The 20,188-nt window shown below is 40.6% G+C and overlaps 1 protein-coding gene across 1 annotated transcript in view; it reads right to left on the reverse strand.

Annotated features, from left to right (window-relative positions):
- Nucleotides 1-685: 685 nt before the first annotated feature.
- The window catches only part of MSL2 (MSL complex subunit 2), a 36,335-nt gene continuing 16,832 nt past the window's right edge, over nucleotides 686-20,188 (reverse strand). The window contains exon 2 of the mRNA XM_070433467.1: nucleotides 686-4,027. Within this exon, the coding sequence (XP_070289568.1) occupies nucleotides 2,433-4,027 (1,595 nt within the window). The 3' untranslated portion in view covers nucleotides 686-2,432. The remainder of the gene's footprint in view (nucleotides 4,028-20,188) is intronic.

The raw sequence follows: 20,188 nt of genomic DNA on the forward strand, positions 1-20,188 counted from the left end.
CTTCAGTAATAATTTCTTAATCATCCCTAGTTAGCCATAACTCATGGTATAAAGGAAAACAATGTAAAAATCAAGGCACTGTATTACTTCCCCAAATGTATATAATATAGGCCATTCAGAGCATGCTATCCCAAACTTTTCAGTATTCTACAACATAGAATTAGAAAACTAACATTTATTGATAGATTTAAAGTGTAATACAGGTTTCCAAAATGTGGCAGTGTGAATACCAGCATAAAAAAGAGAAACTTGTGCTAAAAACAACCTGAATTCATCATTGGCAATATTACATAACAATCAAGGCCCTCACATACTAAAGACTTCCACTTTTTCTATATTGCCAACCTCCCATGCATCAAAAAACATAAAACTAAGATTATCAAACTTGGGAAGCAATAAGGTACTCTATGACTTTTAAGATCATAATATTAGGAAAGATTGGGAGATTTGCAAAATATATCCTAATCATCCATGTGTACAATCTCATTTCTAGTCATTTTTGCAGTGATCATTAATGAATAAAGAACAGATTTACAAGTTTATATATATAGCAGGGCATCTGGGTTCAACACAAAACTGTTACAAACTTTAGGCAAATACATGTTTCATGAGACACTGCTAACACTTGAGGAATTAAATAAAATTCCAAAATTTGGAAAGCAAATAAAGACAAGACAACTAAGAAGCATTTTCCACCATTTACTCTTGTTATCAAAAATAGTTCAACTCTTCTTGCAAAACAAAACAAAATAGTACATACTGGACACATACATCACATTTTTCTTCCTATGGCTTTAGCCCACCCCCACCCCACCAAGAGACCAAAAAAAAAAAAAAAAAAAAAAAAAAAAAGCTCAACAAGAAAAACAACTCTACCTGACCACATTCACAGAAAATGACACCAGGATACACTACAAAACAGAAGGAGGTGTCATCTGCTCTGTGTCCAAGGTTTCTTCTCCATGTCTTGTCCTAGGTGAGTAACCATCATTGAACATGCTGTGTGCCAAATCAAAACGTAACTTCAGCATATGTCAGATCTCACGAGATGGTGAACGTAAAAATTGGAAGTTTTCCAGCAGTATTTTTCTTTAAATAAGCACTGTCAAAGCAGCAACTCTTCTTTTAAATCATAAGGTCATTTCTTTACAACCTAGTCAGTCCTTGTTTTATTTGGGCTGTGCTCTTTCAAGCAACTGACCAGACTTCCCTTCAACAGAATGTTTGTGACTCACTTGTTTTCCCCATAAAAATTAAAGGGAAGAAGTGCATTTAAACTGAAACATAGTTTGTGCTTTACATGCAAAAGAGCATTCTAAAGAAAATCATCCTAGCTTCAAACCTACCTAAATGCAGAGGCTTCATTAAAAAAGGCATTTTTATTAGGCCTCTATATAGAAGCCTTCATAACAAATAGCACCCTAAAAAAAAAAAAGTGTATTTAAAATAGTCTGTGGCAAACTATTCGAGGAAACAAAAAATCAAAGTGGCCAATAGCAGTTAAGTATAATGCAAAAATCTGGATACATTTGGGGGCATTATTCCAAAATTATTTTAAATACATCCCAATTTCTAAATAAAACGTTTACATATTTTTAATTGTCACATACTATAATCTAAACTCAATCAGCTTCAGAATAAAACTGCTCTTCTCCACTTCATTTATCTAATTAGAACATTGCGCACAGTGAAGAAAGGATCAAGAATTTTTTCCCTAGAAATAAGTCAGACTTCACTAAAAAAAGGAGCTCAACTCACAAAATTTCGGTAGCATAAATAACTAAACATAGGCAGTCTGACAGAATTTCAGTTTGTTCACCTTTAAAAGACAGATTTCTTCAACATTCTAATGAGGGGCAAATTTTCTTTCATAATACTGCTGATTTAAGAACTGCTACATACACCAGTAGCCAATTTTCATGATCAGAAATGGTATTGTCAGCATATAGATTGAGCTGGACACATCAGCTTTTCAACAGGAGAAACATCAATGGCATCTGAAGATAGCAAGCACTGAGTCTCCTGAACAAACAATGGCTACGTTTCACAAAAACTTAGCACAATCTTTATGGACTGACTAGATACCACTTCCTTACATTTAATCATAAACTTTGATTACGCACAAAGCATGACCATAAACAATGAGGTTAATGTTATCTTCCTTGCCAAAGTTCATTTTGTATAAATCAGTTGCATCAGCATTTGTTCTCAAACTATGAGGTTCTGTAAGAACTAAGGACATATAGTTGTAGGGTTACTCCTCCATTATCTGCAAACTATTTCCCCGACACTAACACATATAACTTAGCAATGAAAACACTTGATACAAGTGATCTATATGCAGGAGCTCCGGCAAGTTAAACCAACAAAACCATAGCTGCCTTAAACTGTAGCTATTTCCCTACCAGAGGCAGGTTTAAAGACCCACTGATTTAACAGTCGAATCTCATGTCTATAGCTTCATCCAAACTTTTATCATCATGGGTACTGGCAGCTAAAAACGTCGTTACTGGGGACCCTGTGACATTAATTACACTGGTGCTGGTACTAGCATTGCGCACAGCAATGCTAGTCACATTAATGCCCAAAGTGAGCCTGGTCTGCTCCAAGGCCTTTTCTGGCACAGCAAATGCCTCCAACTTCTTCTCCCCATTGGCCATATAGGAGTTTTGGCAGCCACGACATATACAATCTAAGCAGGCTTTGCGGTTAGAGTAGCAAGGGCAGCGTTGGCCGCGGCATGTAAGAACACTTGGATTTTGAGTAGCACGCCCACATTTACACCCTTTCTTTTCCTGGGTTTTTTTACACACAGTCTTGGTAGGACTTCCTGGCATAAAATGATGACTAGGAATCTTTTCCTTTACTGTTTTGTCTTTTTTAAGAATACCTGGCTTGGTTTTAGAGTGAGATTTCTTGGATCCATGGTCATGACTCTTTTTCATGCTTTTAGTAGATAAAAGTACAGTTTTGCTGATTTTAGGTGTTGTGCCTCCATTGGGAACAGTTGCTATAGGCTGAAGAGAAATTTTGCTCTCCCGTTTCACTGTCACAGGAACAGATGCCCCCAATGTTGGGCCTCGGATAATGGTAGAAATTGGAAGTGGCTGAACTTTCTCACTGTCGCTTTCTGATCTGGATCGTTTTCTATTCAATTTTGCTACCTTCGGAGTTGCTGCTGTACATGATAACCCATGAAGTGCAGGACTGGTGGACATAAAAACATTATGGCTAAGAGACTGGGAAGAAAGCTGCAGAAAAGGTCCATTGGATACATTGGATACTTCCAAATTGGGCTGCAAATTAGGGCAACAAACCTCTGTATTTGAAACAGTTTCTAGGCTGCGGAGTACTTCCTCAACACTCAGTAACAGAGAATCACCAGGTTTTATATCTTCACTGAAACTGCAAATATCAATGCCTGTGGAGCATAAGTCAGTGGCTACCGTGTCACAGACAGGTGGCAAGCTGTCAGACAGATCTTCAGTTTTTATGTCAACAGTGTTACATACATCAATCGTATTTGAATGTTCAGGGGAAGGAATATTTATACCAAATCTATCTATTGAAAGTCCATTATAAATAGGCAAACCATTGATAACAGAACTGCCGATAGCAATGCTGAGGGTGCTTTCAGATATTGGAGATAAACTAGCTTGAGGATCAGTTGTGGGTTCTGAGGTCGAAGGTAAAGGGGAATGTGTCAAAGGCAAAGTAAAGGATGAATCTGAAGGTTTTTCTGTCTCCTCACAAAGCAATGATCCATCATTAAGCAAAGCCAAAATATCAGAAGAACCGTCGACTGCTTCTATTATATCGCGTGCCAATGTAGTCTGTGTTATATATTCACATAGTTTTTTGTAGCAGTTCACTAGGATGCTTAACTGCTTGTTTTCCTCAAACTGCTCATAGTCTTTGCACCAACTACATGAAGGTTTCATCATCATTTTCTTGCCTTTACAAGTTTTGCAGACATAGTGTTGGCAGGTGGAGTTGGTGGGTGCAATAGGATCTTGTAGCAAATGTCCTAAGAGGGGGGGAAAAGGGAAAGCATAGATTTAGTAAAATAAATTTACAATTTCATATACTGAATAAGATGAGATTTTTAAGTAAGCTATTAAAATTGAGATGGGTTAAACTCACCAACCAGACCAAATAACAAAAAATACAGGGTGGGGCAAAAGTAGGTTTACAGTTCTGAGTATGCCAATGTTTATTCTTGTATTATTATTTATTAATTATTGTATAATTTTCCATAGAAATAACTGTAAACATACTTTGCCCCATCTTTGTACACCTTATAGGAAATGAAAAGTAGCTAACTTTACTTTCATGCCATATTCCCTATTCCTTTATTTTCCTCGATTCTGTGTCTCTTCCCCAAACAGTATGTTCTGATCCACTTATACTTTTCAGTTAAGGCTATAAAGAGGTAAAGATCAGTCACCAAAAGCACAAACTAGGACATCAACCTAATAATGCTACATAATACTACAATATATTGAGCAAAATCATGTTATTTATTTATATTTTTAGTGATTTTAAAGAGAAAAAGGGAGAGAGATTTACTATCCCACTTATTTATGGAGTCATTGGTTAATTCTTATATGTGCCCTGACCAGGGATCAAACCCACAACCTTTGGTGTATCATGACAATGCTCTAACCAAATGAGCTACCCAGCCAGGGCCCATATTGTTTATTTTGTGTTAGACCAGCGGTTCTCAACCTGTGGGTCGTGACCCCTTTGGCGGTCGAAGGACCCTTTCACAGGGGTCGCCTAAGACCATCCTGCATATCAGATACTTACATTACGATTCATAACAGTAGCAACATTACAGTTATGAAGTAGTAACGAAAATAATTTTATGGTTGGGTCACAACATGAGGAACTGTATTTAAGGGCCAGAAGGTTGAGAACCACTGTGTTAGACAATGAGAAAAAGATATGAGCAAAAGAAACACACACCCTCGCCCTCCCGCCCTCATTAAACATAGTTTGACGGTACTAATCAATTAGTAAAAAAGGCATCTTCACAGAAAGATATAATTTCAAATGATTTTAATGCATAAATACTAATCATAAATTAAGAAAATCAAAATGGACTTATAAAAAAGAATGGTGTCCATTTATTAAAAGCAAAAAAGGAGTACTACTAAGAGGTAATATGCAAATTAACCCTCACACCCTCACAAGATGGCTGCCTACGACCAGGCCGGCAGGGGGGTTAGTGAGGGACGACCAAATGACTGAACAAGCAGGCTGCGTGGGGTGACCAGGCCTGCAGGGGGGGTTAGTGAGGGACGACCAGGTTGGCAGGAGGGGGAAGTTGGGGCAACCAGGCCAGCAAGGCGGGAAGTTGGGGGCGACCAGGCAGGCAGATAGGTGAGCGATTAGGAGCCGGAGGTCCAGGATTGTGATAGAGCTGTCCGACTGCCGGTTTAGGCTCAATCCCGATCCCAGGGATTGGGCCTAAACCAGCAGTCGGACATCCCCCAAGGGGTCCCGATTGGAGAGGGTATAGTCTGGGCTGAGGGGAACCCACACACACGCGAATTTTGTGCACCGGGCTTCTAGTATAAAAGTAAAAGTGATCACCCAGACTTGCTATCACTCCCAAATTACTAATGGCCTCTTTATATGAGCCAGGAAGGGAAAAACAAAATAGTAACTGCTCCTTGGTTCCCAATTCAGGACAAATGGTTAGTAATTAACTTACAGTAGCATGTATTTTCTCATACACATTACATAATTTAAGACTCAGGTATAAAAAAGAAGGTACTTCCAGCTATGGCCAAGTGTAATCAGCAAGTCCTCTAACTTAGAAGCAACTAGAATCAAAGAGGACCTATGGTAGCCAAAACAATTTTGAAAAAGAACAAAACGTTGGAGGACTTAAACTATCAAATTTCCAAAATTTCCATAAAGCCACAAACATCAAGATAATGTGGTAATGGCAAAAGGACAGGCATATAAATCAATGGAACAGACCAGAGAGTCCAAATCAGTTGACATTTGTGGTCAACTGATTTGTGTGACAAGAGTACCCAGATAACTCAATAGAGAAAAGAGAGTATTTTCAACATAATATGTAGGACAATTTGGTATGTGGGTTTGATTCCGGTCAAGGGCACATACCTTGGTTGTAGACTCCTCCCCAGCCCAGGCCCTGGTGGGAGCTAGTGCAGAAGGCAACCAATTGATGTGTTTCTCTCACATCGATGTTTCTCTCTGTCTTTCCCTCTCTCTTCCATTCCCCCTAAAAATCAATGGAAAAATATCCTCGGGTGAGGATTAACAACAACAAAAAGTAATAACTAATGGCATACTGCTATACACTTATTAGAACAGATAAATTCAAAATGACAAATAATACCAAGAGCTAGCAAAGATGTGGACAAACTGGAACCTTTCTATATTATCAGTGTGAATGTAAAAGGGTAAATCATACTGGAAAACAACTGGTAATTTTTTTAAAAGTTAAACATACATTTATCATACAAACCAGCAATTCTACTTCTAAGAACCTACTCAAAGGTAAATGAAAATATATTTCCATGTAAAGAGATGTATGTGAATATGCACAGTAGCATTATTCATAATAGACAAAAACTGGAAATAATCCAAATGTCCATCTGCTAGTGAGTACATAAATAAAATGTAGTATATTCATACAATAGAATACTGTTTAACAATAAAAAAAAATAAACTATTGGTACATCCCAAAATATGATGAACTTCAAAAACATGCTAAGTGAAAGAAGCCCGATGCCAAATACGTCATTGTATTATCCCATTTATATAAAATGTCTAGAAATGACAGAAAAGGAGAAATAGTGGTTGCCTAAGGCTAGCAGTGTGAGCAGGGATTAATTGCAAATGGGCAAAATGGTACTTTTTGGAGGTGATGAAAATGTTCTCATTCTCATATCATGGTGTTGGTTATGCAGTAAGACAAGGCCCCAGTAGTTGGAATCTCTTAGAATATCCTTCACTTAATCTAAGGAAGGGCATAGGGATATATACTAGTACATATGCACTTAAAAAAATGTTATCTGCCCTAGCTGGTGTGGCTCAGATGATTGATCATCGTCCCGTGTACCAAAAGGATCCAGGGTTCAATTCCCAGTCCAGGCACATGCCCAGGTTGCAGGTTTGGTCCCCCAGTGGGTATGGGAGGCAGCCAATCAATGTTTCTCTCTCAGATTAATGTTTCTTTTTCTCTCTCTCTCTCTCTCTCTCTCTTTCTATCCCTCCCTCCCTCCCTCCCCTCTCCCTTCCTTTCTCCCTAAAAAATCAATAAAGCCAGGCAATGTGGCTCTGTGGTTGAGCGTTGACCCATGAACCAAGAGGTCTCTAGTTTGATTCCTGGTCAGGGCACATGCCCAGGTTGTGGTCTCCAACCCTGGTACGGGGCATGCAGGAAGCAGCTGATCAATGCTTCTCTCTCATCATTGATGTGTCTCTCTCTCCCTCTCCTTCCTCTCTGAAATCAATAAAAATGTTGTTTTTTTAAATCAGTAACAACATTTTTTAAAACTGGGTAGGAGAAATTAAACAAAGTGAAGTGAACAGGGATAAGATTCAACTATAGTGTTTTAAAGAAAATCCTTCAAAATCAAAAACCAAAGGAAACAAGTAATTGTGATTTTACATCAAATTGATACAACCAGTCAGAGATTAACTTCTTTAAATAACTTTATAACACAGAATATTAACTCTAAACCTCTTTTTTTTAAAATATATATTTTATTGATTTTTTACAGAGAGGAAGGGAGAGAGATAGAGAGCTAGAAACATCGATGAGAGAGAAACATCGATCAGCTGCCTCCTGCACATCTCCCACTGGGGATGTGCCTGCAACCCAGGTACATGCCCTCGACCGGAATCGAACCCTGGACCCCTCAGTCCACAGGCCGACGCTCTATCCACTGAGCCAAACCGGTTTCGGCAACTCTAAACCTCTTATCCTCTTTTTTTGTTTGCTTTCAGTAATTACATTGTTGGTGGCAGTGCTGATAGTTATATTAAGGGGAATGTGGGGATACAGAAGAGGGTAAAGGGGGAATAAATGGTGAGGAAAGGAGATGACTAGGTGGTGAACACACAGTACAATATATAGATGATGTATTATAGAAGTGTACATTTGAGCCCTAACCAGTTTGGCTCAATGGATAGAGCGCCGCCGGCCTGCGGACTCAAGGATCGCAGGTTCAATTCTAGTCGAGGGCATGTACCTTGGTTGCGGGCACATACCCAGTAGGGGGTGTGCAGAAGGCGGCTGATTGATGTTTCTCTCTCATCGATGTTTCTAACTCTCTATCCCTCTCCTTTCCTCTCTGTAAAAAGTCAATGAAATATATTTTAAAAAAAAGAAGTGTACATTTGAAACCTATGTCACCCCAAGAAATTCAAAATTCTAAAATATATATGGAAAAGCAATGGCTTCATTTTGTCACTCGACAAAAATGCATTATATAATTCTAACCTAAATGGCATATATACACAAAAAGAATATTTACCAGCCAACAAAACACTGTATTTATTTGCCACCACCCCACCCCCCCCCCCCCCCCCCCCCCCCAGAATTCCTCCTTCTAGTAATGCTTCTATTACAGCAACAAGGATTGCCTAATCAAAAACCTCAAATCAGGCCCTGGCCAGATAACTTAGTTGGTTAGAACATCATCCCAATATACCAAAGTTTCAGGTTCAATCCCCAGTCAGGACACATACAAGAATCAAACAATGAATGCATAAATAAGTAGAACAAATATCTCCGTCTCTCCCTCTTCTCCCTCCCTTCTTCGCTCTCTTTAAAATCAGTAATAATTTTTTTACAACAGCAAAAACTTCAAATCATGTAACTAATTTTATATAAACTTTATTTGTTGTTAATGAAATGACACTTGAGGATCAGGAAAAACTAACCAAGACTCACAAGAACATCATTCTGAAATGCCACGTTCAGAAAGGAAAAAATACACACAGACAGGTCATTAATGATTAAAAGCAATATAATAACATTTCTCCAAGAAGCATTCTTGGAAACTAGAATGCTAAATAGTTAGGAAATTCACAAGAAGACTCAAATCTTATGATATTTAAATACATGGAATATATGAAAAAGCATCTGGAAAAGAAAAAAAAAATCTCTGTAATAACACCTCAACCAGTTTTACCAAAATAATGAAAGAGAAAAATAAAAACAGTATATACTCCAGCACAGCCATTGTAGCTCAGGGGTTGAACATCGACCAATGAACCAGGAGGTCATGGTTCAATTCCAGGTGAGGGCACATGCCCAGGTTGCAGGCTCAATCCCAGGAGGGGGGCATGCAGGAGGCAGCTGATCAAATGATTCTGTTTCTCTCTCTCTTCCTCTCTGAAATCAATAAAAATGTTTTTTTAAAAACAGTATAGACCCCAACAGCTATAAAATATGTGGCGTCCTATAGAAAACAGGAAGCAGTTTTCTGCTTTTGCTGATAATGCAAGCAACATGAAACAGAAGAGGTCTCATAAAAGATACATTTCAACATACTAAACTCAGTAAAATATGCTTTCGATCACAGCCTACATTTGCTTCCCAACAAATGGACTCACATCAGAAATAATTAGAAAATAAAAAGCTGCCAGAAACTCATATTAAAGCTCTAATGCAAAAGGAGGAAAAGAGTGACAAAGCTTCACAAATAAAATTATACTAGAGGCCCGGTGCACAAAAATTTGTGCACTGGTGGAGGTGGGGAGGGTGGGGGTGTCCCTCAGCCGGACCTGTGCCCTCTCACAGTCTGGGACCCCCTTGGGAGATAACCACCTGCTGGCTTAGGCCGGCTCCCCAGGTGGCAGATGGAGGCCCGGATCCCCTGCTGGGTGACAGATGGCAGGCCCTCTGCCGCACCGCACCGCACCGCACCGCTGCCCGCCGCACAAGGCAGGCCCGGCAGGCGGTGGGGCGGGGCGGGTGGATCGCACACAGGCTGCAGGCCCAGCGGGAGGCGGGGTGGGGCGGGCCGCCGGGCAACGCACATGGACAGCAGGCCCTGGGGGTGGCGAGGCAGGCTGGGGGCAGGGCAGGCAGATCGCACACGGACTGCAGGCCCCGCCAGCCGCTGGGCCACACACACAGACGGCAGGCAGGAGGCTTCTGGGGTCGCACAGGGGCGCCTGGATGGTGAACTCGCGCTGGCGGCTCACGCTGTCCCGCCCTGTCTGCAGTATGCAAATTAGCCGCCATCTTTGTTGGCGGTTAATTTGCATATCGCACTGATTAGCCAATGGGAGGCTTAGCAAAGGTACGGTCAATTACCATGTTTGACTATTATTAGATAGGATTCCATGAGATATTCTTAAAATCATTACTAAAGTTAAATAAAAGACTTTAAAAAAGCAGTACTAACTAGTTATCATAAGATATTTGGAAAAGTAGAGTTCTTAAATAAGAAGTTTTCTGGGTTCACTTATGTTATTGATTCTAACACCAATTTCCTCAGCAAATGCTATTAAAATAATGTACTTTTGCCAGCTATTCCTTTCCATATGGCCCAGGTAACTTTATTGGCCACCTAAATATATCTAATAGTCAAATATACAGAAAGAAATTTAAAATAAGAAAGAGGGGCCTTACATCCAGAAAGCCAAGAGACATATGAAAACATGCTCAAAGTCACTAATCATCCAAGAGATGCAAATCAAAACAACAATGAGGTACCATCTCACACCTGTCAGAATGGCCATCATCAACAAATCAACAAACGACAAGTGCTGGAGAGGATGTGGAGAAAAAGGAACACTTGTGCACTGCTGGTGGGAATGCAGACTGGTGCAACCACTATGGAAGACAGTATGGAGTTTCCTCAAAAAATTGGAAATGGAACTCCCATTTGACCCTGTGATCCCACTTCTAGGAATATATCCCAAGAAACCAGAAACACCAATCAGAAAGGATATATGCACCCCTATGTTCATAGCAGCACAATTCACCATAGCTAAGATCTGGAAACAGCCTAAGTGCCCATCAGTAGATGAATGGATTAGAAAACTGTGGTATATCTACACGATGGAATACTATGCTGCTGTAAAAAAGAAGGAACTCTTACCATTTGCAACAGCATGGATGGAACTGGAGAGCATTATGCTAAGTGAAATAAGCCAGTCAATGAAGGAAAAATACCACATGATCTCACTCATTCATGGATAATAAAGACCATTACAAACTTTTGAACAATAATAGATACAGAGGCAGAGCTGCCTCAAACTGATTGTCAAACTGCAGTGGGAAGGCCAGAGAGGGTTGGGGGGCAGAAGGGAGGGGAGTAAGAGATCAACTGAAGGACTTGTATGCATGCATATAAGCATAACTAATGGACATAAGACACTGGGGGGTAAGGGAGGGCAGGGGATTGTCAAGGGCGGGGGGGGGGGGGGAGGACACATATGTAATACCGTTTGTAATACTTATTATAATATTTTTTTTAAAAAGAATAAAAAATAAAAATAAAAATAAATTAAAAAAAAAAAGAAAGAGGGCCCTTATTAATAGTAAAAAGAATTGTTACTAACCAAATCACATTGCTCTGAAGCTCTTTGATACAGGACAGGATGGTAGCTTAAGCAATGACAAAACATTTGATTGAATGATGACAAGTTGCATACTCGATCTTGGAAAGGCACTCTCAAATGTTGCAGACAGAAAATCTTCAGAAATATAGTATTGTATTCTACTAGGCAAATACTTTCTGCAACGTAAGGGCGAGACTTTTTTTAATAAAAACTCAATCTAGCCATATTTCTTTCAAATATACTTCAGATGTTTCCATTCTCTACAATTATGACCCCAAAAAAAAAATCTTGTCAATGTTTTAAATTTTCTCAAGTTAAGAAAGTCAATAAAAGCGTGAGCCTGATCTCAAACGGGGTTTGGAGATTGGGGGATAACCTTTAACTTACAAAAGATAATAAACATGAAACAGCAGAAACACTAACAATGAATAAGGAGAAAAAAGAAGCCAATTAAATGTGAAAATCTTTGTTCAACATGTTTGAGTAGGTATTCTTTTTGTTCTATCCCAAAGCATGTCCTAATGATGACTTTTTTCTGAATTTTTGGCACTATACAATTAATCATTTTCTTTCATATTACATGATTCTAATCCTATCTAATAATAGACAAACATGGTAATTTACCATACCTTCGATACACTTCCCATTGGCTAATCAGCACAATATGCAAATTAACTGCCAACAAAGATGGCAGCTAATTTGCATACTGGGGGCAGGGCGGGACAGCGCCATCCTGCCTGCCCCGCCGCCATCTGGGCCTGCTATTTGCGACCCAGGGCGGTGGGGCGGGACAGCACCATCCCACCTGCCCTGCCGCCATCCGGGCCTGCTATCTGTGACCCGGGGCAGCGGGTGTCCATGTGCGACCCAACCTGGAGCAGCGCCCCAACCCCCTGATCGGCCCTGACGTGTGCTCAACCCAGGGAGGCGGGGCAGGCACCAAGGGATTAGGCCTGCCATCTGCCACCTGGGGAGCAGGCCTAAGCCAGCAGGTGGTTATCTCCTGAGGGGTCCCAGACTGTGAGAGGGCACAAGTGGGGCTGAGGGACACCCCCCACCCCTTTCCCCCCTCCCCCACCAGTGCACAAATTTTTGTGCACCAGGCCTCTAGTCTTTCAACATTTACCTGAACATTTCTCATAAACATGAAAAATAGAAGATGTTAAATCCTTTAAAGTGTAGCAAATCTGTTACAAATCAAAAGAAAATTTAAAGTTCATCAGTGGTGAAAGTTAGCACTTAAACTCTTAGGAGAGAGGTTAGTGTGCTGAAAGTTTATCAAGGGGGTAAGGAAAGGGCAGAGGAAGAACTAGTTAGGCTGGGATATAATCACAAAAAAAGGCTTCAGATGACCCCATAGGGAGCTCTGAAGCTTGGTTAGGATGGCTCTTACAGGGTTGTCCTATGTTGAGCAAGTGAGTCAGGACTTCAATGGCCTAGTCTTTGGACGCAGGCTACTCCCAGGAAGGGGATATGAGCTCGAGTGAGTGACTCTCTTCAGCCAAAGCAAATTTCCAGGGAGGTCTGACAGCCCCAGCAACTCTCCCGGTAACCAAGAAAATAAAGTCCTTTAGTCTTGAAATGGGGGTTTGGGTGGTGCATACATGGCATTCACTATAATCAGTAATTCTGTAACAGTCCAAGTCTGATCAATTGTGAGTTAAAAAAAAGTAATAATGATATACCTTTAAAAGGGACTTGACCCTCTATTTCTTAAAGCCATAAAGCGACTAAATATTCAGGTTCTTTCCAGCTCTAAGTGATGATAGTAAAATTTTATGACAATATCTATAAATAATGTATCAAAAGTCTTGTACTTGGATATCATTAATTGTTGAGGTGATAGGTATAACAGAGTTCTATTTTGTATGTTGAAAGTTTCTATAAGTTACAAAATAAAATCCAATTGCATATTTCCACTTACCCCATATTTTAGCCTTCAAATTTACCAGAAGCTGTATGTATTTATATATTCTCCCTCTCTCCCCACCTCTCATCCTACTCCCCACTCCCCCACCACACACACATGCTTTTCTTCTTCCCTTCAAGATAACCTCCCCCGTCCACTGCTCTGGCTCCCATCTTCCCTCTCTAGATATCCATCTAAATTTACTCACTCTCAATTCTACTTCAAACTTCCTTTCCTATAGCAACTTCCTCTCCAGTTATTCATATGCTAAAGTAACTTGACTAGAATCAATCTATGCTAATAAAAGGGTAATATGCTAATTAGAACAGACGTCTTCCGGATGACCTGGACATCCTTCCTGATAAAGCCGGCCCGGGACAAGTTGCCCGCCCTGCGGCCCCCAGCGCCAGTGGCCTGGGAGAAGGACAAGCTGCCCACCCTGCAGTCCCAGGCACCAGCGCCTGCAGCTGTGGCCCGGGAGAGGGACAAGCCACCCGCCTCACGGTCCCAGGCACCAGCGCCTGTGGCTACGGCCCGGGAGAGGGAGAAGTTGCCCACCCACGGTCCCCTGCAGCTGCAGCCAGCCTGGGCAAAGTTGGTCCGGGTCCCAGGTGCCTGCAGCCAGCCAGAGGGAGGGAAGCCCCAGTCCTGGGTGCCTGTGGCCGGCCAGAGGAGGGAATCCTGGATCCCAGGTGCAGGGCCAGGGCAGAGGTGGTTAGGGATAATCAGGCAGGAAGAGGTGGTCAGGGGCAATCAGTCAGGCAGGCGAGCGGTTTGTAGCCAGCGGTCCTGGATTGTGAGAGGCATGTCCAATTGCCAGTTTAGACCAGATCCCCCGAGGGGTCCCAGAGTGGAGAGGGTGCAGGCCGGGCTGAGGGACACCCCCGCCCCGTGCACAAATTTCTTGCACCGGGCCTCTAGTCTTATAATAGAAGGCAAAATTGCTAATCCCAGACCAATGGACAGTTCTGGTTGATCATTCTTCCTTGAAATGCTCTCTTTCCTTTTCTCCTAATACTACTGTCTCCTCCACCTCCTTTTCTTCTGTCCTCTCCTTAATTTCAGTATTCCCATGTTTCTTCTGTATTAAGATGTATCCTTCTTACTCCATTCCAGTATTCCATAGTAATCTTTACTGGGTCACAGATCCCTTTGAGAATCTGATACACATAAGCACAGAATTGTACACAGAATCTCATAGTTATCATCAACCTTTTCCCACTATGAAGCAGAGATATGATAATACCCCCAAAACTGCTCTACATTCTCCTTCCACAGCAATTTGCCAATAAAGTTGGTTTTGTTGCCACTTATAAATGGTATCTTCCAAATCTTTATCTCCAGCTCAAATCTTTCCTGGGTTTAGAACCACATATATGTCTACCAGAAATCTCATCTCTCCTTTGATAACACAGACAACTCAAGCTCAACATGAATTATCTCCTCTAAAACTTCTTTCTAATGCAACCCTAATTCTCAGTGGATGCTGACAGTGTCATCCACTCAGAAATCAAACCAGATTATCTTGATACCATCCAGACTCTTCTCTTCACCCACATTCCACATCCAGTTTCCAGAGTCTCACTGCACACAGCCTCTAAGTCTGCCTATTCCACCTTCAGGCTTTATCCCCATGACTGACTACTCCTGCCTTAACTGAACCCTCATTTACTTCTTAGCCTGAATACTGCAAGAATTTTCAAGCTTAACTTCCTGCCTTAACTTCACCTGCTCCTATCAGTCCATCTTCCACACTACCACCAAGTGACCTTTCTAAAACACAAGTTTGATTGTATCTTTCTTCTTTTCTAAACCCTTTATAAAGGCACAACTAAAAACTGTCAAAAACAAAAACTTCAGATTAAAAATGATGGCAGAGTAAGTGGATGCTGCATGGACATGCTCCCAGGAACAAACTGGTATTACAGCTAAAATACAGAAAAACTTCCTGAATAATCAACGGAAAACTCGCCGGAGAGAACCCTGACACCCGAGGACCAAAAGTGGAGACCACATAGAGACTGTTTTTCTTGAAATATTAAAAAATAAATAATAAAAAATATAATCTGACAAAACAAAAACCTTCAGTCTTTAAAATCAAAAGTCTTTAGGATAACATATAAGGCCTTTCAGAATCTGGCCCCCATCAAACTCCCCACCCAATCATTTAGTGCCATTAAACTTTCTTCACAAACTCCATTTTCCACTGTCATCTGCCACTGACCATTCCAAAAACATGCAACGCTTACTCATTCCTCTGTGATTTGCTTTTCCTGAAATGTTCTTCTTCCTTCCTGGCATAGTCAGCTATTTATTCTTTAAGAATCAACTCAAATATGACCTCCCAGAGGAAGCCTTCCTTAATTCCTGCCCCTAAGTTTGTTCAAAGAGCACTATGAACATTCTTCTATACTGTCACCATTCACTTACTCAAGACCAGGAAGTTATTTATCTCTGTATCTTTAAACCAGTGTTGGCACTTATGCCAGCACTTAATACAAGTGTAAATGAATGAATCATAAAAAGCACATTAGAATTGAGAGTGACCTTGGAAAACAACTTGTTCCACGGCATCATTTAAATCAAGAGGGACATCCATAAATTACATAGCTAGTTACTAGCACTGAGAAATGGAAACTGAGTATTCTTTCTAGTTATCTGACACTGTCCCTAACTCTGCTATTAAATCCATAGCATCCACCAATTTTAGCTTCTTTCCACTTATCAAAAAGAATGATTACTGAAATTGGGCCACAGCCGAAGCAATAATAAACCACAAGATTTGTAAAACTTTTGGGAGGAAGAAGAAACAGAAATGGGTACTGGCAATAATGGATAGTGAGTGGGGCAGGAAGAGTGAGAGGAAATGGAGGATGGATGCTCAATAGTTTTGTGAGGTCAGGAAATCTTTACTGCACAGGAACTGAACCTGCAAAAGAGGCCTGGCTGGATTCTCTACACACCAGTTTTTAAAGTTTATCTTAAATATTTCAATTAAGCATGTATACTATAGGATTGTACTATCTTCTTTGTAAAGAAAGTCCAACAAAAAAAGCTCAGCCTATATACCAGTCTAAGAATTTACAGCATCAGAAATCTTAACTAAAGACTGTCTGTGTAACTCTTAAAGATATGTGTACATATGTATAATATATGTGTAAAATAAATAAATTATGTACATACTAAACGCATATGATTAGGATGAGCTCATTTTCCAAAGTGATGTCACTTTAGTTAGCATTACTTATTCATCTTTAAAAAAATACGGTTTTATTGATTTCATAGAGAAAAGGGGAAAAGGAGAGTGAGAGATAGAAACATCAATGATGAGAGAGAATCATTGATCATCTGACTCCAGAAAGCCCCCTCCTGGGAATTGAACCTGCAACCAGGACATCTGCCCTGACCTCCTGGTTCATGGGTAGACACTCAACCACTGAGCCACACCAGCCAAGCTACTTATTCACCTTATTGCTATGACTTTTTTCTAGTTGTAGCAATAAACTGATGCTGATCAACCCCAATATATACGTATACTCTATTCCTGTAGTGATTATACTGAATCTGAGTCATAATCCATTCAGCCTAGATTCAGTCTCTAATAGCAATATCAAGGCACATATAGAGAATAGGAAAATAAACTTCTACTGATGTCAAAAGCCTGAAATAGGGCCTAAATAATAATCCTTCCATAGTCCAATACACTGGATCTAAATATTCCCATTCTCCACTTTTTCCAAAAGAAGAGTTAATTATTTAGGCTATCTTCATTTAAGAAAACATTTCTCTAGAAGTTTTCTTATACATTTAGGTGCACCTATATTGGGTGCAAATATGTTTACCAGAGTTATATCCTCTTGTTGGATCGATCCTTTTAGTATTATATAGTGACCTTATGTAGTGACCTCTCTTGTGATGGCCTTCATTTTAAAGTCTATTTTGTCTGATATGAGTATTGCTACTCCAGCTTTTTTTTTCTTTTCCATTTGCATGGAAAAAAATTTTTCCATCCCTTCACTTTCATTGTTTGTGTTTTTTGTTTTGAGGTAGGTCTCTTGTAGAAAGAATATAGTTGGGTCATGTTTTGTATCCATTCAGCTCCCCTACGCCTTTTGATTGGAGCATTGAATCCATTTACATTTAGGGTTATCATTGAGAGGTATTTATTTATAGCCATTTTAATTCTGTATGGCTAGGTTTCTCTCTGTTTCTTTTTCTCAGCAATCCCTTACAGCAATCCCTTTAGCATTTCTTATAATGCTGGCTTGATGGTGATGAACTCCTTTGCCTTATTTTGTCTGGGAAGCTCTTTATTTGACCATCTATTTTGAATGATAGCCTTGCTGGATATAGTAATCTTGGTCTCAGATCCTTGCTTTCCATTACCTTGGCTTAAATACTTCATGCCATTCCCTTCTGGCCTGTAGTTTCTGATGAGAAATCAGGTGTCAGCCTTACGGGAGTTCCTTTGTAGGTTAACAGTTTTCTTTTCTCTTGCTGCCTTTAAGATTCTCACTTTGTCTTTAATTTTTGGCATTTTAATTGTGATGTGTCTGGGAATAAATCTGTTTTAGGTTCTTCTTGTTTGGGGTTCTCTGTGCCTCCTGAACTTGTGTGTCTTTTTTCTTTACCAGGTTAGGGAAGTTTTCTGCCATTATTTCTTCAAACACCTTCTCTATTCCTTTGTCCCTTTCCTCCTCTTCTGACACACCTGCTATTCTAATATTGTTACGTTTCATATTGTCCCACAGCTCCCTTAAGCTGTCCTTCTGTTTTTTAATTGTTTTTTCTTTTTGGTTCTCTGAGTGATATTTTCAACTGTCTTCTAATTCACTGATTCGATCCTCAGCTTCCCCTAATCTGCTGTGTAATCCTTCCAATGTGTTCTTTATTTGTGTTCATTCTTTATTTCAGACTGTTCTTTTTTCATAGTTACTATATCTTTTTTCATACTGTTGAGTACTTTTACCATCATTACTCTGAACTCTGTTTTAGATAAATTTCTTATCTCTGCTTCATTTATCTCTTCTTCTGGAGAATTCTCTAGTTCTTTCACTTGGGGGTTGTTTCTTTGTCTCCTCATTTTGGTTCTCTGGGTTTGTGACTATGTACTATTAGGTTGGTCCTCTACACCTCTCAATCTCTAGTGCAGGGCAGTGTTAAAGGCTGTTTCTGACAAATTGGATCAGGGAAAGACTCAAAGCCTCCAGAGACCACCTCTGTCTACAGACTAGTACAGTGGTTCTCACCCTTGGCTGCACATTAGAATCACCTGGGAATCTTTTTAAAATCCTGATTTCTGGGCCTCATCCTCCAGAAATTTTGTTTCTTTGTTACTAATGTTGTGGCCCCACCCCATAACAAAGAAAGAATTTCCAGAGGATGAGGCCCAGAAATCAGGATTTTAAAAAGATTCCCAGATGATCTAATGTGCAGCCAAGGTTGAGAACCACTGGCCCAGCCGTGGGCAAACTACCAGATCCGGCCGTTTGAAATGAATAAAACTAAAAAAAAAAAAAAAAAAAAAAAAAGACCTTACCCTTTTATGTAATGATATTTACTTTGAATTTATATTAGTTCACACAAACACTCCATCCATGCTTTTGTTCCGGCCCCTCGGGTCCAGTTTAAGAACCCATTGTGGCCCTCCAGTCAAAAAGTTTGCCCACCCCTGCACTGGCCTAAAGGCTAATTGTTTCTTTTAATCTCTTAAGTAGCCTCACAACAAGGTGTTTTTCAATAGGGTGCGTGGACTGTGTTCCCCCCAGGCAAGGCAAATGTCTATGTGGGAAAGATGTCCTCTGCTGCATGAGGGAATGACTCAGCCCAGGAAACTTGGGGTGACTGCCTTCTGAGCTCTATCCCCTGAATCCCCAGTCCTGGGTTCTGCTCTCACAGCTCCAGTCCACTTCACCCTCCCTCTGCCAGAGCACAAGGTGGGTGGCTCCTAAGGGAATTTTTGTGCACTGGCCCTTCAAGAGGGTGCCCGAACTCCTTGCAGACAGCACCCCACTGCTTTTCACAGCTAGATGTTATATGGGTACCCTCCTCAGATTTGGTGTTCTCTGCTGGGGAGCCCAGCTTGGGGATTAGATCCCAGAGTTCTCAGTACCCCCTACCCCCCACCCCCCACCCCCCCGACACACACACACAGCTGAGATCTCTCTCTGGGACTTCAGTTGCTGTCTTTGGGCACCCGGCCAGCCCTTTTGCGCCTCCGCCCCTCCTACCAGTCTCTATGTGGTCTCCACCTTCAGTCCTTGGGTATCAGGGTTCTCTCCCGTGAGTTTTCCGTTGATTATTCAGGAAGCCTTTTCGTATTTCAGTTGTAATTCCAGCTTGTTCCTGCAGCATCCACCTACTCTGCCGCCATTTTTAATCTCCCTGGTAGTTTTCCTCAATCACTTAAGTAAATAATTTCTGGAGTTCAGCTGTATGCCAAGCCCTATGCTAAACTGCCACTGTCATTTAACACGGGATTCTCCAACCTTTTTTATATCTTGAATACCAGAACCAAAATTACAGTCCAGAGTTTTCAAACAATAACTAGTAAGATATCTCCTAGACACATATACACATGAAAATAATCTAGGTTCAGCTAAGAAAAGAAATGACAACACCACAAAAAGATCGTATGTGTCACCAAATGGGCACAAATGAAATAACAGTTTTTGGACAATTAAAACTCTTCTTTTTAAGCTTGTTTTTAGTCTT

The sequence above is a fragment of the Myotis yumanensis genome, unplaced genomic scaffold (assembly GCF_028538775.1).
Source record: "Myotis yumanensis isolate MYYU_CA2020_CCGP unplaced genomic scaffold, mMyoYum1.0.hap1 SCAF_14, whole genome shotgun sequence".
Taxonomy (NCBI): Eukaryota; Metazoa; Chordata; class Mammalia; order Chiroptera; family Vespertilionidae; genus Myotis; species Myotis yumanensis.